The 23,204-nt window shown below is 55.5% G+C and overlaps 1 protein-coding gene across 3 annotated transcripts; it reads right to left on the reverse strand.

Moving 5' to 3' along the window:
• On the reverse strand, positions 1–22,703 carry RAPGEF3 (Rap guanine nucleotide exchange factor 3). Of its 3 annotated transcripts, none has more exons than XM_033117232.1 (28): positions 22,180–22,703; positions 21,516–21,728; positions 15,525–15,578; positions 15,333–15,439; positions 15,012–15,133; positions 14,691–14,904; positions 13,986–14,070; positions 13,593–13,653; positions 13,405–13,481; positions 13,075–13,221; positions 12,430–12,542; positions 12,067–12,155; positions 11,688–11,766; positions 11,332–11,482; positions 11,174–11,256; positions 10,136–10,175; positions 7,382–7,463; positions 6,956–7,102; positions 4,917–5,014; positions 4,318–4,443; positions 4,049–4,230; positions 3,715–3,805; positions 3,524–3,574; positions 2,368–2,455; positions 1,931–1,995; positions 1,428–1,482; positions 1,254–1,306; positions 1–427 (listed from the first exon to the last, which is right to left on the reverse strand). In XM_033117232.1, exons 1-28 carry the CDS (start codon positions 22,183–22,185, stop codon positions 410–412), a joined length of 2,697 nt encoding a protein of 898 aa, XP_032973123.1. In that variant the 5' UTR covers positions 22,186–22,703; the 3' UTR covers positions 1–409. The 3 variants fall into 3 exon arrangements, with proteins under 3 accessions (XP_032973123.1, XP_032973121.1, XP_032973122.1); XM_033117230.1 differs by having other exon boundaries at positions 1,254–1,325; positions 22,180–22,696; XM_033117231.1 differs by having other exon boundaries at positions 1,254–1,325; positions 14,691–14,859; positions 22,180–22,694.
• Positions 22,704–23,204: the final 501 nt, after the last annotated feature.

A 23,204-nucleotide genomic window follows, 5' to 3' on the forward strand; every position in this document is an offset into this window, starting at 1 on the left:
TCTGGAAAAAGCCTGGTATGGAGAGCTCTCTATTGAACAGAGTCCCAGCGCCGGCTCCGCTCTCCCACCCACTCCAGGGCCTCTCTGTCCCCCATTCCTTGGCCTTGGGCCCCGGCTCATTCCACTTCAAGGTCCTCCTTAGTGGCCAATCATCACAGGGGATGGCTGCCTCCACGCTGCCCACTCCAGGGCCTCGAGTCCACTCCGTGGAGAGCCCTGCCCGGCTGTGGCCAGCCCGTGGGCCCCTTGGCCCAGGCACGGCCTGACTTCCCCAGCAGGAAGCGCCTGCTCCAGCTTCAGCCCCCTCCTCATGGCTCCAGCTCCCGGGAAAGGCGGGACAGTTCCCGCTGGTTGTCGATGACCTTCAGCTGCTGGACATAAGCCCAGGTGCTGGCTGGACTCCGGGTGCTCAGGGACTGCTCCGAGCCTGGTGGGGGGTGGGGGGGCAGAGCAGTCAGGGAGCGCACAGACGCCACTTTGTAGAGTCCATCCCTTCCCCCTCCAAGGAGCAAATCAGCCTTCTTGCCCTCTGCCGCCCACCCTGCCCTGCTGCGTCCTGAAGACTGATGCCCCGCCTCCCACTGACCGCTGGGCAGAAGAGCACGTGGCTCAGAGCACAGGCTCGGAGAAAAGCAGGTCACCAAGAAGACATACAGCACAATACCCCTTTCACTAAGTTCAAAACCAACTACAACTAAAGAATAGTTTCTCGTGATTATACATACATCATATGAGGCATTTTACAGATATACGTGTGTATATGGGTGTATACATACGATAAAGCTATTTTTAAAAAACAAGAAAATAAGTAATTCAAAATTCAGCACAGTGGTTCCTACGGGTGGTGAGGCAAGGGGACAGGAGGGAAGTATGTCATTGTCAACGTGCTCATAGTTGTATTGGGTTCAGAGACGTTCATTATATTATCAGAATAAACACGCGCTGCAATAAAATAAAGGGCCAATGATGAAAGTGTGGTATGAACTGTGGATTATGATTAATTCCATTTCATGCAACTGAGGGCCAATTTAAAAAATGCAGGTCTGGAGTAAGACTGCCTGGCTTGCAACTCTATTGCTAACTAGTTATTTCTGCAAGTTATTTCAACGCTCAAGCCTGTTTATGCATCTTTAAATTGGGTTAACATTCCACTTACCTCACAGAGCTGTTCCCAAGTTATCAGCATCACATATGCAAGTGCCTGTACATGCCAGACATGGCTAACTCATCAGCACCCACCCTGCCCCACTTACATGTGGAAATCCTTGATGCCTGGCTGTCTTCGTGGAGGTGGGAAACTCGGCTTCTGAGTGGTGAGAGAGGCACTGGGTGGGGGGAGAGCAGGGAGTCAGGGAGAGAGGGCTAAGCAGCAGCAACGAAGGAGACATTGTTGGAGGGCTCCTACCCAAAGGGACCAGTCCTCTCACCGTTGCTGTGGCTTCGGCAGTGGTGTAGCATCCGCACGGCTCTGGCCATCATTCTCTGCGGACAAGGCAAGGACGTGAGACCAGGCCTGAGGGCAGAAGCCTGGCCTGGCCAATGGGGCAGCTGGGAACCTGAGCTCCCTTTGAGCAGGGTGCTCCTAGAGACTAGGAGATTGTAAGAGGTGGGGTCATGTCTGCTTTGCCCCAGCACATGCAGAAGCCCAGCAGGGACCTGGTAATGGAAAGAACAGAGGCCCGGAAGGGCTTAGCGGAAGAGGCCTGGGAGGGGCTCTCATAGAAGGGTGACATAGTTAAGGCTGTCACCCCCCTGAGGAGAGCTGGCCTGAAAGTATGCAATGGGGTAAGGCAGGGGCTATGTTAAAATAAGAATTCCCATTTCTATCACTAATAACTTTAGACTGTCTCCACCCCTCGCCCCCTTCCAAGGCCATTGTCACATCTCCCAACCCACTCCACTGGCAGATGACTCTTCTTCTTGCACTCACCATCTTCTCAAAGTTGATGAGATTCTCCACCAGGGTGTGGTTTCCCTCATGGATGAAGGTCATGTCTGCAAAGAGATGGGTTTTGCTCAAAGCTCCCCAAATTCCTTCCCCTTCCTGCAGCTCAGGAAAGGTGAAGGGCCAATAATGGGAAGCCTCAGGCCTATCCCACCCTAACACTACCGTCTTTCTCTGGCTCCCCTCTGACCTCCTAGAGCAATTTCCATGAATCTCTTAGGCCTCATATCATAGGCCATCTAAAGTCACGAATATCAGTTTGCATGTCCTAAGTCTGCTTCTAGTCTGTGGACTCCTAATTCATCTTTGTGCTCCCCAAGGTGTCAGCACGTTGGAATCTCTCAGAGAGGCCTAGGTAGACATACAGACAGGTACTGGTACGGATGGGATGGAGGCCGCAAGGTAAGCACTGGTCCTATTACCTTTGAGAAGAAGGGGCATGAAGGGGATGACAGGTGGGGAGAGCTTGGTGAGGGCCAATCGATACACTCGGTGGTTCCATGAGGGGTCCTGGAAGGGAAGAAGCCACAGTAAGGAAGGGAGGGTCCCCCATACCATAACCCATTACATACTAAAACATAGCCAAATGCTCCACCCCACAGGGAGGGCCATAAGTCCATCCCCTGGGAGCTCAGCTTCTCAACCCCAGATCTCACCAAGGCAGGCTCTGCAGCAGGTGGAAAGGTCACGTGTGCATGTGGCTTCTTGGCTTCTGATTAGCCCCCAAGGAAACTTCATGGTCATTAAATTAGTCCAGAGGCCCTGAGGTTTCCTCTCTCTCTCTCTCTCTCTCTCTCTCTCTCTCTCTCTCTCTCTCTCTCACTCGTAAATTCCTTTGACCCTCTTGAGTCACATGAGGTGAATTTTATTTCTTGATTTTTTAAAATTTCTTTCTTTATTTATTTTTTATGGAGGGCGCTGCTCACAGTGGCCCATGTGGGGATCGAACTGGCAATCTTGGTGTTACTAGCACCATGCTCTAACCAAGTGAGCTAACCGGCCACCCCAAATTTTATTTCTTAAGAGCTCCCAGAGTCACACTGATAAAAGCATCTCTGTGTCGGTTCTCTCCTGGACACTGTCAACCCCTCCTCCCGCCCCCTCCCAACCAAAGTCCTGGGGTCTAAGGTTCAGCTCCTCAACTCTTTCTTCATCTTTTGACCTTATCTGGCCCACAGGCTTCTCAAGTCTCCTGAGAGGCCACTGACAGGCCCCAGCACAGGATGGGTGCGGCCGGGACCTGTTTCCCGAGTCCTGAGGCAGGTCAGCTGGAGACCAGTGTCCCCCTGATGCTCCCTTGAAACCTTAGACCCCAGGCCAGACACCACATGTGCCCTGTCCTGGTCGTCACACAGGACCTCACAGCCACAGCAAACGCTCCCCCCACACACACATCATACCTACACCTACTGAGGGATGTAACACTCCGCAGCCCCACCGCAGTACTAAACACCCAATCCTCACAGGCCTGAAGGAACCAGGCCCTGGCCCAGGATTGGGAATCCTGGGAATGACCAAACACAGGCAGAGGGGCCAAGAATCGGTTTCTGGAGGGAGAAGCTGAGGCCCACCACTCACCAGCAGCCTCTCCAGGGCCGAGTACAGCTTCCGGACTTTGTGGGGCAGCCGCTGAGAAAGAGAGGCAAATAGAGCCGTCACTGCTCTCGGATGGGAACCCCATCCTCAGCAGGACTCCCAGGAAGGGCATGGGGCCTGACCTCAGGTCTGGGATGAGGAGGCCATGGCTTCCTTCTCCAGGTCACACCTACCTCCCAGGTATGGGCCAGGCGGCTGATAGCCGAATTGCTGAGGCCAAACATGACAGCGAAGAAGGAATTAAGGTTCTTCTGTTCCTTGAGGCTGTGAGCAGAAGACCCAGAGACCCTCAGGGGAAATAGCCACACCCAGAGAGACCCACATCCAGACAAGAGCCAGGCTTGGGGCCTCTGCAGGCAGTGGAGCGGCATGGATGGGATAGCGAGGCAGAGGCTCCAGAGGACTCAGGGAAGCAAGGGGTTAGCAGATTTGGCAATATACAGGGGGTTAAGAAAAAGTGGCCTCAGGACTCTGTCACACATCCCATGAGCCCCCACGGACACTCACTGAGCTGCCAGCTTAATGAACTTCCTGAGCAGCTGGGCCCGCAGACCGGGCACGGGGCAGAGACACAGCTCCGTGGCCACCCAGTACTGTAACTCGTTGAAGCGGCGCATGAAGCGCTCCAGGTTGGCGGTGGTGACGTCCCGCAGGTGCTGGGGGCCCAGCACATAGTGGATCAGCTCTACCTGGGTGGGGGAAGAACGAGAGATCAGTGTGTGTCAGGCGGGGTGCCCCGCCGCCTGCTCTCCTCCCCTCGGCTCTGCTCCCTGCACCTGGTGGATACTGTTGAAGAGGTTCCAGTCGTGGTCCGTCAGCTGGCCTGCCAGGTCCTTAGCGCTCACCAAGTCCAGCCCGTCAGCAGAGCCCACAGTGGGCCCCAGCTGCTCAGGGTGTGGAGTCTGCAGGTGGGAGAGGACTCAGGGGGGTGTCCAAGGAATCCAGGGGAAAGGAACCAGGTGGGAGGAAAGAGTTTGGGGCAGACTCTGTGCTCATGATCAGAAGTGTGTTGGGAGTTGGGCAGGGGTGCTGCAGGGAGCGGAGGGGCCTCTGAAGGATGGGGCTTCCTAAGGAAGCGTCTTCCTGACGGCTCCCCAGTGCTAGGACCCCACCTGGTAGGGCTCCTGTCCCCTGGAGAACCCCTAATGAGGGCAATCTTCCTCTTTCCCCTTAAGAACTCCCAACTGGCTCTCCCCCTTCCCCATTCTCTGGCATCCCCCACCAGCTGAAGCCCACCCCTTTTTCTTCCCCCTTAAGGTGCAGAAGCAGCCAGAGCCAGGCCCACCCCTCCTCTCTATGACCTTCCCTCAGCACCCCCCCTACCACCCCCAAAACACAGATGCTCCCTGGGCCCTGGCACCCTGCCTGTTCCTACCAGCTCATGCACTTCCTGTGGGTTGACAACAAAGAGCCGCTCGTTGAGCCCCAGGGATGTGGCCACACCACGGGCATCTGGCTGCAGGCCAATGGCATCTGCAAGGAGAGCAGAGGCTGTGCTAGGCAGGGACAGGGAGAGAGGCCAGGGAGCAGCCCAAGGCAGGGTGGAGGCCCTGTCTGGGAGGCTGGGAGGTCCCTCTCCCAGTGTCAGGGTTAGACTCCTGGGCAGGTGCTCTAAATGCACAGGTGCACATGCCCACACATCTACACCCAGGGAAGCACACCCAAGGAGGATGAAAGGGAAAGCTTAGTGACAGGAGGACCTGGGGCAAGGTGGGAAGCCCCTGAGCTCAATGTCCTCGTTGTCAAATGGAGACGACAAGGCTTGCCCTGACTATGCATGGTCAAATGAAATAATTTATATCCATAGTGGCTATAAGTATATGACACATATAGAAGCTGTATGAAAATTGGGAAATGCCTTACAGAAGTCTCGGTGTTGATTTTCATCAGCTCCTGTGGACTAGGACCGTGTTTTTAGCCATGTGTGAGTCCCCAGTCCCTAGACCAGTAGCCTCCAAAGTAAGGTACACAAGACCATCCATGTGTCTAGGAAAAAATATTAGCTCTCCTACTTATGTTTATTTTTCTCATCTGTTTTGCATCTCTATTTGGTGTGCAGTTTTATAAAAATTACATAACATTAGGGTAGGAAATTATGTATATGACTTATATTCAAATACAGACAAAGCAAGGGATTTGAAATAAAATATCGGTTACTAACAAGGGTGTCAATCAAAACAATTTAGGGATCAGTGCCCAAAACAGCGCAGGGCACATAGTAGGGCCTCAATAAATACTGGTTTGGGGCAACCGCAACTCTCCAGGTGGCCACCAGAGGGCAGTGCTTCCTAGAGCACACATAGGCACAGGTAACCTCATCCTCCCCACTTCCTGAAGGAAGAAGGCTTTGCTTTTCTGCCTCCACTCCTTGCTACTATTCTCTGGATGCCCCTAGTTCCAGTCTACCCTGGGCTCCATCTGTCAGACTTGGGCTGCATCCTTCATGGACAACAGGGGTTTTTAATGTTCCAACTTCTCCAAAGGCAGGTCTAAATAAGCCTCCTGCTGCCACGTCCTGCACACTGACTTCGTACCAGGTGCCATGTTAAGTGCTTTACACACAGCACCTCATTTAATAGTCACAGCGGTCCTGTGTGATAGGTTCGGTTATAGGGCTCATTTGACAGACAAGGAAACGGAGGTGCAGAGAGGTTAAACAACTTGCCCAGGATTGCACAGCTGGTTATGAGTGGATCTCGGATTCCAACCCAGGACTGGGAGTCCACACAATCTATGTTCTTAACCACCAAGCTGCTCTATGTTACCTGCCATGGCACCTTTAGCTCCTAACACATTACTGGCCCGTAGCTAACCCTCAACTATGTTTGCTGACTGACCAAATGAATGAAGACTACTCTGATTCAAGGCAAGCTACACTCTCACTGTGGGAGCTTGGGAAAATTGTTAATCCCATTGCGCTTTGGTTTCCTTGTCTGAAAATAGGATAAAAGTACCTATCTCATATGATTGTTATTAGGAGCAAATGAGTATGTAAGCGTGATAATAATAGCAGCAGCTAATACCTCCGGAGTGCTATGTGCCAGACACCATTCTAAACACTTCTATCGATGAGCTCACTTAGTCCTCACATTCCTCTATGAGGCAGGTACTCTTATCATCCCCATTTCGCAGATGAAGAAACAGAGCAGGGGGAGATGAAGTCTCCTGCCCAAGGACATACAGATGTGGGCTAAAGGGCTGCGGTCAAAGGCAGGCAGCAGGCCCCAGAGTTCATGCTGTGAATCACTACCTATAAAGCACTTTGAAGAGGCGTTATCAACCTCCCATAAACCTTAGGCATCATTCACATTGATGGAGATTATAGAGATGGTCATGATCCTCATTTAGGGGATCCGGGCCTGGCTCTGAGGGGCCTTCTCTCTTGGGGCCACCCTACCCAGAAACACAACTCACCGCCCGCAGAGTTGACCTTCACGAGCACCTGCCCCTTGGTCCAGCCATCCTCCTGGGCCAATGCTGCCATCACCTCTCTCACTGAGGCTGTCACAGGTAGCTGCAGGGTCAGCACTGAGTGGTCTGGCCGGCAGATGTCATAGGGGACTGGAGGGGAAGACGGAGCGGAGCTGAGGGAAGAGGCTGCTTGGTCTCCCTACCCCAGGAGGAAGAGGGCAGCAAGCAGTGCGAAAGGTCCCAAGGATGGGCAAGGGCGCTGAAGGTGGGCAGCCTGCAGAGCAAGTGGGAGGCTCTGAGCCGAGACGGGGCTGGCAGGCCTGGCACTGAGGCCCCAAGGAGTGCAGCGTGCTATCCTCAGCCAGGCACAGCGCAGTCAAGGGTGGTAACAACAGAGTGCAGGCTATGCCCTGGCTGGCTCAGACCAACCTTTGTCCCCAACTCGGATGGCACAGTTGCTGCTGGGGAGGGCCTCGTCCTGGCCAGGGAGCCAAACAGGCATGTTCCGGGCCTGAGAGAAAGAGAAAGTAAGGCCCAGAGGATAGAGGAGAGCATGGCAGGGTGGGGCGCGTCTTTGTCACCGGGAGCATGGGACCCACACAGCATGCGCACCACCGGCTGGCTGTGCTTGCTGCATGAACCTGAGCCAGGTAAGGCACCGGTGACTGAGGCTTCAGAAGAGACAGAGCAGGGCTAAGAACGAGTATGGGACCCTCTATGTGTGTGTCACCCCCTCTTCCAAATAGGCCCAGAGCTGTTCTAATATGAACACACCTCAGCTGTTGACCCTGGTTTTATTTTCCTTTTCCTCCCTCGGCTACCATATGCTAGTTTGCTATTTACTATATGCTAGGCTAGGTACATGCTTGTTCTAAGTATCTAAATATTTGTAATAGCCCTTTGACAAAAACATTGCTATTATTATTCCCATTTTGTAGATGAGATAAATGAGGCTCAGAGAGGTTAAGTAACATGCCCAAGGCAACACATCTATTAAATGGCACAGCTGCAATCCTAATCTGCTCCTCCCTCCCTCTGTGACTCTCAACTTTCTCAAGTGCCCTGTCAGATCCCACAACCCTTCCTCTGTGGGTCCCAACCACAATGGGCTGATGGGGTGAAGGCCTCTCTAACAGGCCTTCCCTGACTGTCCTTTCCAACTCCGCTGTGACTCTCCTCCTCCCAGCTCTGAATGTGGCAGATCAGGTTCAGACCTCAGTTCATGGTTCTTCGTTAGATTTCCAAATCTCAGAGCTCTCTTCAGGGTTCCTCATAGCTTCTCGTACCTCCTGCACATGGAAGACTCTCAAACCTGACCATAAGCGCTGAACTCCCTTCCATGTGCTGGTCTTCAATGCCTTCTGGATCCTTCTGCATTTGGGCTCCATCACCCCAAGCTCAGCACAGCCCTCAGATCCCCTCATTCTGTCTCCCAGACCACTCCTCCTGGCCACTCTCCTGGGCTCAAGGCTCCTGCCTCCCCTGCTTCCCACAGCTTGTCACGGTGTCCTGGGACTGTTCTTTACAAAGGGTCTCCTTGCGACTCCCTCCCCAGCCCAGGCCAACCCTCCAGTTTCACCTGCCCACATCTCCTCGTACCTAATCTACTTCAATCTACTCAACCATTCTCCTACATCCTCACTCCTCAGGGGCCTCCCTCCTTCCTCCTCCAATCTGCCTGAGCAGAGGCAGATGAAGCCTCCGAACACGGCTGCAAGGCCATCCCTGTCTGGTGGCTAAGCACAGCCTTCTTAGCTGACCTATGCAAGACACAAATTCGATCTTGTCGATCCCTGGCTCAAACGCCTTCAATGGCTCCCCTGCTCTGAGGACAAGGAGCAAACCCCTCACCGTGGCCCACAGGGCCCTGTCTGCTCTGGCCCCTGCCCACCTCGCCAGACTCCCCTGGCACTCCCTCTGGCACTCCCTCCTCCACGGCTCTTAATGGGTGGGCGCCTCCCCCTTTCATGCCTGCCTGCAGTCCTCCTCTCCCTCCACCTTCACACCCAGCAGTCACTGCCCAGGATGCATTCCCCGACCCTGACCCTGAGTCAGCCCTTCCCTTCCCTGCTTTCAGAGATCCCTGTTTTAGCCCTTAGACAGCATGAGCTTGTTCAGCAGCAATGTCCCTCGCTTGACTATAAGCCTCTCGAGGCCAGGGGTGTCTCTGCGAGGCAATTCCTACATCGTCGGCTCCTAGCACAGTGCTGGCACATGAGGGCCATTCCATGCTAGTTCCTGAGCGTCAGCCATAGGCCAGGCAGCGCTGTGAGCCCTGGGAAACAGAGGTCAAGGCCCCTCTAAAGCCGGCAGTCTAGAGGGGTGTGACAGATACTAACAGCCAATAAGCAACGAGTTAAATAAAACAATTCCACATGGTGATAATGCTTTGAAGAAAATCATAGTGGACACCTTGGAGGGCAGTGGCCAGCGTGTGTGTGGTGGGGCCGGGGGGGAGTGCTCTATATAGAGATGGGAACGCAACATTTTGTCTGAGATCAGAACAATAAGGATCCAGGTATGCAAAGAGTCAGAGAAAGAAAGTTGCAGGCCCTGAGGAGGGAACAAGCTTCATCTATAGAAGAAGGCCGTGAGTGTCTCCATCAGGGAGGAGGGGACAGGATGAGGTGGGAGAGGCAGCCGGACACAGGGAGCTGCCCAGGTGAGGCATTTGGATTTTATTCCCCATGCAGCACTTCCCACAACCAGCCCCAACCTACCTTTCCAGTTCTTACTCCCACCATTCCTCAACCAAATCTCAGCTCCTCACCTCTTCAAATTCCCCTTTGCTCTCCTGGGGCTCCTGCCAGGAATGGCACTGGCCACCTCTGACTCCCAGGAGGGGCCTGCCTTCCTCTGGCAGAAATGTCTGAGCCTCCCTGGCTGCCTTCAGGCACCATGCCTCACCTCCCAGGTGGGAACTACTGCCTGGCTTTAAATGTGAACATAAATTACCTCTCAAACATTAGAAGCCCCTTGGGGGTGAATGCGGAGGGGTGACCTTAGACCTCTGTGTCCCCACAGGACCTGGCCCCAGCGCCACATGAGCCCATGTGAACACCCATCTCAGAGCCACAGGTGTGTCTGTGCGTGGGGAACCTTCCCACGCAGAGCCCCTCAGATAGGGCAGAGGGAGAAAGCCAGGGCTGACAGATGTGAACAGAGCCAATTCAGAGCAGACACCTTCATCTGAGGAGATGTATTCCCACAGCCATTTTCCAACCTGTGAAGAAAAAGAGAAGGGAGGTGAGACTGGAGGCCTGAGACCCCTGTGGGCAGGACGTCACAGGGTCAGGAGCAGGGAGGCGTCCAGTGCTCTGGATCCCATCCACCCTCACTAGAGGCTCAGAGTTTTGCAGATTTCGTGAACATCACTCAGAGAGGGGCAACACTGGTGCTGAAACTGGGACCCTGGATTCTGTGATTTTCCCAGCAGGGGAAGAAAAAAGGAGTTGTAGGAGGAAATGGACTTGGGTGTCAGATGGAGCAGGTGCTGGTCCAGATGAGCTCTCCCTGGACCTCAGCTTCCCCCATGAGAATGTCTGGGAGGAGGAAGGTAGACTAGGAAATTTACCAGGCGGGGCCAGCAGGAACTGGCACCAATGTGGCTGGGGAGTAAACATGTGCAGAATGGAGGAAGTGAGAACAGCAGGTGCACCTGGGATAGGAGAATGACACACAAATGACTGTGTGATGTGTGAGAATGGCTGAGCGCATGACATGAGGGTGAACAGCAAGGTGGCTGGTGAGAAGTCCATTGAAACAAGCAGGACTGGACAAATAAGCCACCACAGCCAACACTCGCATGACATGCACGGTGCACAGGGCACTGTCTGTGCTCGGAAGATGCAGTAACTCATCCCGTCCACGCAATGAGGCAGGTTCTCTCCCACTTTACAGACAACAGCCCAAAGCCCTGAGGCGGGTGCCGGTAACATGAAGGGCGGCACGACCATAAGTGGTGCAGCCTGGATTTAAAGCCACGTGTCTGTGGAAATGTAATGGCTGTATGTGATGTCAGAGGGGTACTAGATGGGGGGAGGGTGGTTATCACTGTGTGAGGGATATAAATGATAAATGTCTAACTATTACATTGTTTTGTACACCTGAAACTAATGAGAAAAAAAATGAAAATAAATAATAAAGCCGCGTGCCTGAGTCCACTGCCTGCGGCACTGCCAGTCCCACATATGACACATTAACTAAAAGCCAAAGCATCACCTGTGGTGGCGCCGCCTCTCCGGCCACTGCTCCCGTAGCAGGTTGCTGAGCCGGGCATCCCTGCTCACCAGGTCTGAGAGTTTCTAGGAGGAGCCAAGATGCACTGAGATGCTGTCCACCCAGGCAGCCCAGTCCAGCCCTGCCCCACTCCCAGGTACCTGGAGAAAGCTGGTGGCCACCGGGTCCGTGTGGAGCATGGGGCCATACAGAGCCACCCACTGGCTGACCAGCCGCAGGATCTGCTGCCTCTTGTTGCAGATGTAGGTGCTGTGCTCCTGCTCGCTGCCTCCCGCGGGCTCCACGTGGAAGGTGGGCACCAGTCAAGGGAACCACAACGTCCAACAGGGCTACCCACCACACCCTGGGCAAAGGAGGGGCAGGATACCCAGGGCCCGCTGACCAGTTGGGCCTGGCATGAGGTTGGTACTTTGGAGGGTTTGACACAGCCACGCTATGACAATTCCTTCTCCCCGCTCTGCACACCACCCTAGTTATCCTGAGGCTGGAAGGATATTGGTGCAGGAGGGCAGCACAGAGCTGGGCGCTGGGCATGAAGACACTGTGGGTCAGGAGGAAGTCGCTGAGGAATGTCTCTGTAGGGCAGGGATGTGGCGACAGGCGGGGCTTCAGAAGTCAAGTCCACTGAGCACAGGTAGGCACAGCTGGGGCGTCCATCCCCTAATCCCACCACGGGCAAGGTACCAGCAAGGCCCAGCCCCCATGACTGTGCTCCCCACCCAAGCCAATAGCATAGGAATGAGGACTTCCTGCCGACTGGCCCCACAGACCAATCCAGCACCCAGTGAGGTCAGATGCAGGTGTCTGGCCCTCTCCCAGGCTGCGCTTGACCACCCAATGACTCAGAGAGCAGGCAGGGTGTCTCCTGCCCCTACCTGTTGGGTCATGAGCACTGGAATCAGGCCTCATGGCCTCCAACAGCAGTTCTAGGATCTTCTCTGGGGTGCCAGACATCACCGTATACCTAGCAGAGATGGCCAAGCCATGCACTTGTGCCCCTACTGCCCCCTCCCATAGCCAGTGCAGACATCAATAATCAATCATATCACCCTTCCCTATTTGCCAGCCCTGCCCCACCTTACGGTAGAGGGGAGGCTGGCTCAGGGGGTACATCTTAATCCCTGGATGCTTCCCCACCTCCAGGAGGTCAGCGGGCAGGGGTATGATGCGGGGGAAGGCAATAAAGCCTGGGAAATGGAAGGAGAGAAGGTAGAGAGGGAGCATGGCGGGTGTGTTACCGGTTCCTGCCTGGGGTGGGGGGGCGAGAAGGGCCAGCGCCCTGAGAGGTTCTCTCCAGCACCAACACCACTTTGCCATGTTCCTCCAGCCTCATGGTCTTTGCTTCCACATCCTGGAGAACAAGCCACACTTGGTGCTCAGCACACACCACAACTCCTTTCCCCATTCTAGGGTCTCTCCCTCCACCTCCCCCTTTCCAGATCCTGAGCCCACAAGGACCCTCAGCCCTTCTCCCACCCCACTCAATGCCCACAGCTTGGATCGGCCTCTACGCCCACCCCTGCCCATCACGAAGCCTGAGCCCCTCTTCCAACCCATCCCTCCCTGGCTTCCCTCCACGGAGCCCAGTCTTCATTCCATTGCCCCCTTGCACCCTAGGCTCTTACCCCTCTGTAGCCCCACCCCCTGGTCTCCCACACCGAGCTGCGGTTCACGGAGCTCACTGAACCTCCTTAGCCCGTATGGACCTCCTCACACACCCCAGGCTATGCTCCCACCTCCAGCCATCACCTCTGAGCTTCTCCATCTCCTCTCTCTTCCCGCTCATCACTGGCTCTCCCTGGTCCCTCCTCTTGCCTCACACCACTTCTCCAAAGAAGTGTCCTTGCCATGTCCCCTGCCCTCCCCACCCCCAGCAATGGCACCTTAATGATACGGTTGAAGTCCTGTTTGTCCACACGGAGAAAATGACAGTTGTCTTCTCGCAGGATGATGGTGGCCGCCCGGGGTGCATCGTTCACCAGAGCTAGCTGTCCAAAGTCATCGCCCTCGTGCAGTGTGGTCACCAGCCCCTGTATCCAGGCCTCAGTCATAGCTCACCCCCTCCCCAGCCCTCATGAAACAGAAGCACAGTGGGGAGAGCACCAAGGCGGGGGAAGACCTGGGAGATCAGCAGCCTCAGGTCCACAAAGGTACGAGGGCACGGACCGGGAAGCAGGTACAACCCGGGGGCTGGGGAAGAAGGGAGAACTCACCTTGCCGTGAGTCACCACGTTGACAGATCCCTTCCAGATAATGTACCACGAGGTGCCCTTATCCCCCTGGCTGAACACTGAGAGAAGCACAGATCAGACCTGTCCTCAGCACCTACCACTGCTTCTCTGTGCCCCCCACCCATGTCCACGCCCCTGGTGCCAGGCTTCCTGTCAAATGTCTGACTTACACACAGTCCCCGCTTTGCTGTGTGGTTCAAAGAGCAGCACTGCCGCTAACTCCCGCTTCACCTGCAGGGCAGGGAGAGGAGGGTCCGTGGTCAAGTCCAGGGGCAGAGGGCCAGGTGAAGGGTGAGGAGGTAGGGCCCAAAGACATGAGTGCCCAGGGGCAGAGATGTGGCTGGGTCAAGTGGCCTGGGATTCAACGGGAGGTAAAGGGCTAAGAGAGACAGGAGGATTTTCTGACAAGTATGCTGGGGGCAGGAAATTAGATGGAAATTTCCAAGCCATAGCTGGAAGGAGAGGGGAGTGCCTTGTGGCCCCGCAGCTGGGGACTCCTCAGAACAGTCACAGGAAGAGGAGGCTTCTGGGGAAAGGGGCAGCGGGGGGGTCTGTGGACTGACCGAGTTGGAGAGGTGGGCCACAGCCTTGATGTGCAGCAGCTCCTCAAAGATGAGGTCGAGCTCCTCGTCTGTGCGCTGCCCCGGGCTGCGGCACGGGAGGACCAGGAAGCAAAGGATGAATTATGGGCCCGAGGCCAGGGACAGGGTCCACTTCACCCATCAAGCACAGGCCTGGGGTCAGCTGGTGCCTCAGCAAGGACTGTAATCATTAACAGGCCAGCCTTTCCCAAGTGCACACTATGTGCCAGACGGGACTAAGCGCTTCCCACGCATCGTTTCAGCCCGCCCTCACAACAACCCCATGACGTGGGCATGCTATCCTCCTTTCACAGAAGAGGAAGCTGGCACGGAGAGTTCCAAGGTCACTCCGCTAGTAGCCAGTGGAACCGGAATTTGAACCCAGATCTGCCTGCTGCCCCACCTTCTTTCAGCCATTGCTGCCCTTCAGAGTGGGAAGGGTCTTAAAGGCCGTGCGCCCCACACCCTCAGTCACAGAGGAAGAAACAGGTTCAGTGGTGGGAAGGTGGGCTCAGATCACACAGCAATTCCGTGGCAGAATGCAGACCAGAGCTCAGGCCTCTGGTCCAGCCAGGGTCCTTTCCCTCAACATGAAGTAAGGGATCCCCTTGGAGAAGAAACTGAGAAGCTATGGATTCTGGGAGCCATGTGGGACCTGGGGTTGCAGGGTACAGGGTGCTGACTCACGGCTTTCGAAGTGCCACCGTGAGCAGGGCATCGGGCCCCCGCTGGGAGAGCAGAGCCATGGCCTCCACCAATTCCTCCTCCAGCTCATGGACTCCCGCAAGCTCTGGCTCCGACCCAGGGAAGCGGTAGAATTGCGTATCTCGGTCCTGGAAGGTCCAGTCGTGTTTCACTGGGGGGCAGAGGCCCAGGCATGGCGGGGGAGAGGAAATTGAGGCTGTGTGGGTATGAGGCTCCACTGTGATGCCCACCCTTCCTCACCCCCAGATGCCTGCTCCCCAAGACTGCCCAGCCCTGGGTGCCCCGCCCTGGGCTCAGGCTCACCATGGCAGAGGGCAACTTCATCTAGCAGCACCTGGCAGATTCCCACGGCTTGGCTCCGGGAATGGACCCCAAGCCCCAGGCCCAAGATTGCATCCACCAGTTCTCGGCCAGAGCAGCACTGCCTATAGGAGGGAACAGAGAAAAAGAAGGAGAGTCAAATGGCAGGAGGGGAGAGAGGAAAGGGAAGAACTCTCCGTCTGAAAGGCACCTTCCTAGGCCCAGCTCCAGTAAGATAGAAGCAAGGCCAGGCACAGATGCCTGGAGTCGAATAAAAGAAAGACAGAGGGGCTGGGCGAGGAGACAGGCAAGGCCTCCACTCACCGGTAGAGCCTAAGGTGGTACTTTCGGTCTCGGATGAGGTTTGGACAGGCGGCCAGGAGATGTCGATGCAGCTGCTTTCCAGCTCTGAGCACCCGCTCCGTGGATGCCTAGGAGGGGGAGCGGCACAGCTGGCTCAGGCCCTGAGCCCTGGCCATGCTGCCCCCTGCCCCAGCTCCACCCTCGGGCGTGTACCTGCTCCAGGCTCACACTGAAATCCAGGGACTCCTCGCTGTTGGTGAGTGGCGTCTGAGGACAGTGGGGAGAGACTACGCGTCAGTGCTAGGCCTTCCAATCCAGCTCCCGGTCCCCACCCCTCCCTCATCACTCCTACCCCTCGCCCACTTCCCGACTCCAGATACATCCATTTAGTTATTCATTCACCAAATACAGTAGTACCTCCCTTATCTGAAAATATTACAAGGAAAATTCCGGAAATGAACAATTCCTAAGTTTTAAATTGCGCGCCACTCTGAGTACTGTGATGAAATCTTGCGCTGAAATCCTGGGACATGAGTCATCCTTTTGTCCAGTATCCATGCTGTATATGCTTATACGCTACCGAGCCATTAGTCACTTACTAGGCATCTCAGTTGACAGATCCACTATCCCAGAGTTCGTGTGCACATAACCCTTATTTTACTTAATAATGGCCCCAAAGCACAAGAATAGTGATGCTGGCGATTCAGATATGCCAAAGAGAAGCCACAAGTGCTTCCTTTAAGTCAAAAGGTATGTATATACGTATGTATGTATGTATGTATGTATAGGAAAAAATATAGTATGCATGTATATAGGGTTCAGAACTACCCACGGTTTCAGGCATCCACTGAGGGTCTTAGAAAATATCCCCCATGGATAAGGGGGGACAACTGTAAACAAATGCTCACTGAGCACCCCGTGTACCCAGCGTCACCTCTACCCCACCCTGCTGCCCTACCACCAGACCTCTGTCTTCCTTCCAGACGCAAGCATTGCATCCCCACAGTTGAGAACCCCCAGCTCCTCCTACTGTTTACCCAGGGCCCAGGTAAACCACCTGGAAGAGCATGAGGAAATGAGACAAGAAAGGTCAGGAAGTGAGTGGCTGGAACTCCTGCTCCTGGGCCAGGGTCTGTCCCCAGCCACAGGGCCGTGGGCAAGCCTCCTGCCCTGTGTGAGCCTCAATGCAGCCTGGTATTAACAGAAACCTTGGAGCCAGACTCCTGGATTCAGATCTCTGCTCCTCCATTTATTATACTAGCCGTGTGACCCCAAATATGTGATTTAATCTCTTCCTGTCTCAGCTTCCTTGTCTATAAAATCTGTAAAACACTCAAGAGTACCAATTCAGGCTTTTGGAAGGATTACGTGAGTTAATATACATTGAATGTTCAAAGCCCTGCCTAGCATATAGTTGTGTGTACATGTTACCTATTATTACTCATCTGTGAAACAAAGGGCGGCTGCTTGCTGGAAGGCCCCTTTCCTCTCTGAAATGCTGCTGCTAGCTCATAATACTGTAAGAATGAGTAAGGCTTGGTGGCACACAGGACGGACTCCAGAAGACAGGGTTTATGTGGAAACATGGGTTAGCAATGTTTCCTGCCCTTGGTATCAATTGAGCCATCCAGGACTCCCCAGCCTGTCGGCCATGAAGCCCCTACCAACCCTTCTTTTCCTGCCACCCGAGAACTGGAATTTGCGGACACCCCTGACAGGATGCCCTACCCTCTAAGAGCCCCTACCCAAGGCTGTGGACTTCGCAGTTTACGAAGCACGACCGTCTCTGTGATTCCCTCTGATCCTATATTATATTAAATAGGATCAGATGTGAACTGGACGGGGTAGGTATTATCTGTCCTCTTCGTTTTCCGAGGAAACAAAACTTGAGGTAACTCGGGTAACCCCCACGTAACTCAGTCACACGTACTTGGGACATGCAGATGGCCATGGATGAACTCGAGCTCCTACCAGAAGTGCTCATATCCTTGGTCTCATTCCATCCGCCACACCTGCCCCTTTTCCTCTCCCTGCTCCCTTCTTCTCGCCAGCACTCTCTCTCCTGCTTTCCCATCTGCACTCAGGTCCCTGAAAAGGATCCGGCTGGGAAACTGGGGACAACCAGGCATGGGGCCAGAACCCCCTCCCTGGTCCTGGCATCTTCTACCATGTACCAGGCAAAGGCCTGAGGTCTGGCAAGTATAGGCTCCTGGCCCAGCATTGGGCGGAAGTCACTAGGTGTCCCCAGGGTATCCCTGCCCGGGTCATGGGGCCCAGCCCAGTGCCAGACACAGAGCCCTGGAGACTTAGCAACAGGAAACGAGGAGGAGATGGAGGAGGAGCCGAGGAAGGAGGAAGGGCAGGAATGCTACCCAGCCAGCCCCCTGAGTTGGAACAAACAGTGCCGAGTGCTAATGACTTGTTGTTGTTCATGTGAAAATGCCCAGGTGGCCCCAGTCGCTGCCCCAACTCCCACTGGTGCCCACAACCCCGGCTCCAGCACACGCTCCCTTCCTGGTATTATTCTGACCCTGGAGGGCACATCAGGAGGGGAGGTGCCAGGTCATGTGGCCAGGCCGGTCACAACCCAGCTCCCAAATCCACAGGCCTCGCTTAAACCATTTCCTGTCCTGCCCCAGGGGATGGGCACGAGGCTCAGAGGCTGGGGGCTCTGGCCCGTCAGAGCGAAGGGACATGAAGGCAGCCCTCTCATTGTGCCAAGGAAAGCAGGTGCCAGAGATAAAGCCACTTACCCAAAGTCACACACTGCTAGAAATGGAAGATCCTACCAAATAACTGCTACCAAGGCTGACCCTGTAAGTCGGTGTTTGTCTCCTATTTCGCAGTGGAGAGGAGGTTCAGAGGTTAAATAACCTGCCCTGAGAGGCGGTAAGTAAGAGCACCAGGATTCACTCCATGCCCGTCTGATTCGAAAGCCCACATTCTTAGCCACTCTGCCCGGCCATCTCCATGACACGTACCTCATGTCTCCCTCACTGTGCCATGGAAGCTGAGATGATAGAGGTATCCTGCCCTCAGGAATGCGGCATGGGCAAGTCAGCTTGGAAAACACTGGGTTAAACGAAGTTCGATAGGTTTATTATCATAGCCCCTCTGGGCCCCTACCCCGTCCTGTGTACTAGGAACCCCCTAGGATCAGGGTTGGGGTACTATTCAGGGCCAGTGGCCAAGTGTGTGGGCTCTGGAGCTGGAGGCCTGGGTTTAAATCCTTGTTCTCCCATTACCAGTTGGTTGTGTGACCTTGGGCCACTTATCAACGTCTCTGTGCTTCAGATTCCTCACCTGTAAAATGGGGTGGTGATAACAGTACCGACCCATAGAGTTATTAGGAAGATCAAATGAGTTAATACTAGCAAGTGCCTGGCTTGTTGTAACTGCTTTGTAAATGTTAAAGAAATGTTCCTTGGCTGACCCTGTCCCTGATCTGATGACCCTGAGTGTCCGTTAAGGGGTTCTCAGTGGGAAAGAAGTAGCTGGGACGGGTCGGGCTGGAGGCCCTCACCCACTTTCTCCTCTCATGCCTGGACAGGAAGGACTCAAGTTGGAAGAGAAGGTGCTAGCTAGCTCCCCTGGCACCGGTGCCATGGCCTGCCGCACCCTCCCTCCCCGTCACTGAGTGTCAGAGCCCCACTGGCAGGTAGGCACAGAGCCAGGCAGCCGCGTGGGGACCTGTCAGACCAGTTCCTTTAGCCCATGGTTAGGGTCTCAGGCCCAGAATGTGCTGTGCATGGTGGGACAGGGAAGGATGCAGGGGTGGGGTGATGCTTTGGGGTGTCAGTGTTACAATGTACAGCATGAGAAAGTATCCATGGGCTTGGACTCTGCAGCCAGATTACCCGGGACCAAAGTCCAGCTTTGTCCCTTACTTAACAGCTACGTAACCCTGGACCTGTCACTTAGCCTCTCTGTGCCTCTGTTTTCTCATCTCTACAATGAGATGATGACACTAACACCTGCCTCACAGAGCTGTTGTGAGAGCATTCGATAGGACAAAGGTAAAGCTCTTATAATAGTGCCTGGGACATAAGTACTAGATAACTTAGCTACTACCATTATTTGGACAAGTTAGATGAAAGCATGTTTTCTGAGTCAGAGCATAGAGACACCACCCCCAAAACAATCACTCAAAGAGAAGCATCCACGCTTCTCTGAGTTCGTGAGACCCACCAGATGTCATCCTGATCTTGCCCCTACCTCTAGACAGATTGATCCCTCTGTTCACCCCCAGACACCAGGCAATCTCCTCTCCCCGTCATGTTTTCCAGAGGAGATGTTCTTCCATCCCATTCCAGTGTCACCTTTGCCAGAGTTGGTAAGTCCTTCCTATATCTAACCTCAGGCCCTCTTGCTGTAACCTGCTTTCATTTTCACTTGTCCTGGTCCAGTAGGAACAGAAAGTGCTCTCTTCAGGCCTCAGGAGGTTGATGGGTTTCCCCCTTGATTTTCTAAGAGGCAGGCTTGACCTGCATAACTCCCAGCACTGTCCTCCCAGGACGCTGGGCTCCACCCCCTCTCAACATCCACCCTTCACCCTACTTATGCATATTCCCGGCCTGGCACTTGTCCCTCATGTGAGCTCTTCATAGGCCTACAGCTTTACAGGTACCCAGAACCTCTTAAACACAGAAGCAATGGGCTGAAGCCACCCCACCCTCACTCCCCAGAGCTGGTCATTAGGAGAGGGTGCGGGCCCTGCCCCTAGCCCTAAATATCTAAGTTCCTTCTAATCACTAATCTCCACTTGCCCCCCTACTTGGCAGGGGAGGGGCCTTGTTTCTGTGCCTTTGACCCCATTTACACTCCAGCAACCCTCACCCCCACCCTTCCGGCCTCCCCAAGCACACCAGCACTTCCATTCTGGGAGGTCTGGGGAGTCAGGAGACAGCCTGGCGGCCTCATCCATCACCCCCCCCCCAAGACTTGGTCCCAGAGGATCCTCTAGTGACCTCACTGTCCTGGCACCTGACCTTCCCCCCACTCCCCACCTTGCCTCTACAAGCTGGGAAGGGGACAGGAAATGCACAAGTAATTATAGCCTGACAGGGAAGGAGGGAGGGAGTGTTCCAGCCCACTGGCTCCAAGCAGTAGCTACTGCCAATGATTTGGAGGGTGACGGTGGGGACAGCCCAGAAGTGACCGGCTCCCCTGCCCCCTCCAGAGCCTCATCTTGAGCATGACCTAGGCCCAAAAGGCCTCTTATCAGGAAGACTCTGGCAGGGAAGGGTTGGGGGACTGCCACCTAGGTTATCCTCTCAATTCTGATTGCTAGGAGGACCCCCTCATGTTGGCTGGGCTCAGTTCTCTCAGCCTCATGTTTTGGTAAATATAAATGATGGTTGGGAGAGGTAGGAGGAAGGAGGCAGACAGTGGTGGTCATTCTACTCCGTGAGTGAGCTCTCCCAAGTCTGTCCTGCTTTCCCTCCATCCCTCCACCCCTTTACCCGAGTAGCCCACACACACACAGATGGGCACACATAAGACACACACTGAACCTCAGGTGCAGTCACTCTGTAAGTCTGGGTGCTTGGAGAAAGCTTCTCTGCTGATTTGGATCCTGCAACCATTATCCTGTACCCCACTCCACCATTTCCCCCCTCTCCTGCTCTCTCCTTCATCCTTGTAGCTCCAGAGGTGTTCTTCACCGGCAAGGGGTGCTCTGGTCATCTTAGATTCTCCAAACTTCCCAGAATCCTTCCCTGAGCCCCCCCGCAAAGCCAGATGCCAAGCAGTGTTCACATGACCACCTCACCCCAAGATCAAAAAGCAGAATCCATGCAGTTAAATAAGAATGTTGCCACGGTGATGTATCGGGAACAATAACAAAGCTTATCTCACCCCCCACTTGACCTGGCTCCCAGTATTTCATGCATGCCTCCTACCACCCTGGAGAACACACAAGCACCTAACTCAAGGCACACAGAGGTGATGGATAAATGACAAATCCCTTGCCTCTTCCCCAGTGCCTGAATGGGGGCACTTGGGCACCACATGCACACAGACACATAGTGCAGCTGTGTGAGCCACCCACACACACTGCAGCCAAGCTGCCTGACCCATTGTCCACCAGGTCCACCAGGCAGTACACCCCCAGAGCAAGCTGGGCCACCAGCAGCATGCCCATACTCCTAATCCAGGCCCCCCTCCAGCCCTGGTCCTTGGCCTGGGCAAGCGATGGGCACTCACCCAGCGAAGCCCCTGGATGCGGCTGGGGCGCTGGTGCTCAAGCAGCAGCTGGTAGGAGCAGCTTCGGGGCCGGTACATCCTCCTCAGCACCATGTTGAGCAGTGTCCCCTCCGGTACCACGTCCGGAAGGCCTCCCACCTGTGGTGCTTCCAGAGCTGGGCTGTCTTCCACAGTCAGGCCCACCTGCCAGCGGTTCTCACCTGGCCAGCCCACCTGTGACGCGCGAAGGAAGGCGGACAACCATGGGGCTGGGGCAGCTGGACCAGGGCACAACTACCCCAGGCAGCACCGCTTCCTCAGAGTCCTCTGGACTGGTCTGGCGGAGGTGCTGCAACCCCGCCAGGAGCAGGGGGAGGGACAGGAAGACCTTCACTGGGGCCTGCCGGTCTGGCGCACTTAGGGGTCTCCAGCTGGCGAGAGATCGGGCCCTCCTTCCCGGTCTTCTTTGGACTTATGTCCCACCCCGCAGCCCAAGTCCCTGCGAGGATCTCCACCATCTCCCAGTCTGAGGCTATGGACTCTCTGGATCCCCCAGAAATGCAGCTTCAGCTCAAACCTTTCTCCCCTCCTCCCTCACCCCGACCAACCCTCTCTCTCTCACCCAAACTCCCCACCGTGTCAGCTTCCTCTCCTGCCCCTCCTCGCCCCTGCCCCCCTTACTCACCTTCATGTTCCTTCTCAAGCTCGCCTAGCCGTTCAGGCTCTAGCAAAAGGCTGGGGGGACCCCCAGCGAGCCCCGGTCAGCTCCAATAAAGGGATCCTGGAGGGGTGCGGGCTCTAAGTCCCAAGCGCAGTGACCAAGGCCAATTCCTAGCTGGCCCGGCTGTTAGAGCAGCCAGAAGCAGGGCTGGGCGGAGAGGCTCCTCTTGGGTGGACAGAGGGCTGGGGGGGGGGGGAGTCCCCCCCAACAGCGACCAGGAGCCCCGATCCTTCGCCTCCGTCCCAGACGAAAGAGCCAGCTGGCACGGGGCACTGAAGCGAGGCTACAGCTGGCACTGGTCCGAGCGGGAGCTGTCACACCCCCTGAGCTGCCCGCCCCCTTCCCCTTCCCGGACCCGCTGAGGGGGCGGAGAGGAGGCGCTCTGCGTTCGCGGTCCGGGAGCGCGTAGGGCAGGGAACTTGCAGGGGTAGAGTCGGGACTCTAGAGTAAACAGAGCGGGCACGAGCTGGAGCCCTGAGAAAATCCAGGGCCCAGGAGCAGCCCTGGGATGTGTGGCGGGGCTGCAGGACCGGGGTGTCCGGGTAGGGGCAGTGAGTGGCTGCACCCGCCGCCACGTGGCCAGGAGGAGAAATGCAAACAAGGAAACGCGGGAAGGGGGAGGGGGGTGAGTCATTGTGACCCCACCCGGGAGGGAAATCCGGGCTGGGGCCGCTTCCCGGCCGGGGGCGTCTCCCTCTTGTTTCGGTTCAGGGTCTCGAATAGTCCGGGGGAGGGTTTGGGCTGCTTTCCCGTGGGGAATCCCACTGCCCAGCCTCCCACCGCTGCGCTCTCGTACACACATCCCATCCCCCTACCCCCTGCCCTACACACACACACACACACACACACACACACACACACAGGGGGGCGTGGTTGGGGAAATTGAGGCTGAAGAAGGACTGCGTCCCGGGGTGGATGGAGGCCACAGCTGTGGGTGAGCTTCAAGGAAAGAGCGGGATTTAGGGGGCCACGCCCCACACCGCGCTCCC

This window comes from Rhinolophus ferrumequinum, chromosome 10, assembly GCF_004115265.2.
Source record: "Rhinolophus ferrumequinum isolate MPI-CBG mRhiFer1 chromosome 10, mRhiFer1_v1.p, whole genome shotgun sequence".
NCBI lineage: Eukaryota > Metazoa > Chordata > Mammalia > Chiroptera > Rhinolophidae > Rhinolophus > Rhinolophus ferrumequinum.

Bases quoted from the DNA above. Each gene is read 5' to 3' on its own strand.
- RAPGEF3 (XM_033117230.1), bottom strand. The intron at 11,257-11,331 runs GTACCTGGGAGT...GGCTCCTCCTAG, and splicing joins TGGCCACCAGCTTTCTCCAG to AAACTCTCAGACCTGGTGAG. The intron at 4,231-4,317 runs GTGCAGGGAGCA...TCCCCCACCCAG, and splicing joins TCTTCAACAGTATCCACCAG to GTAGAGCTGATCCACTATGT.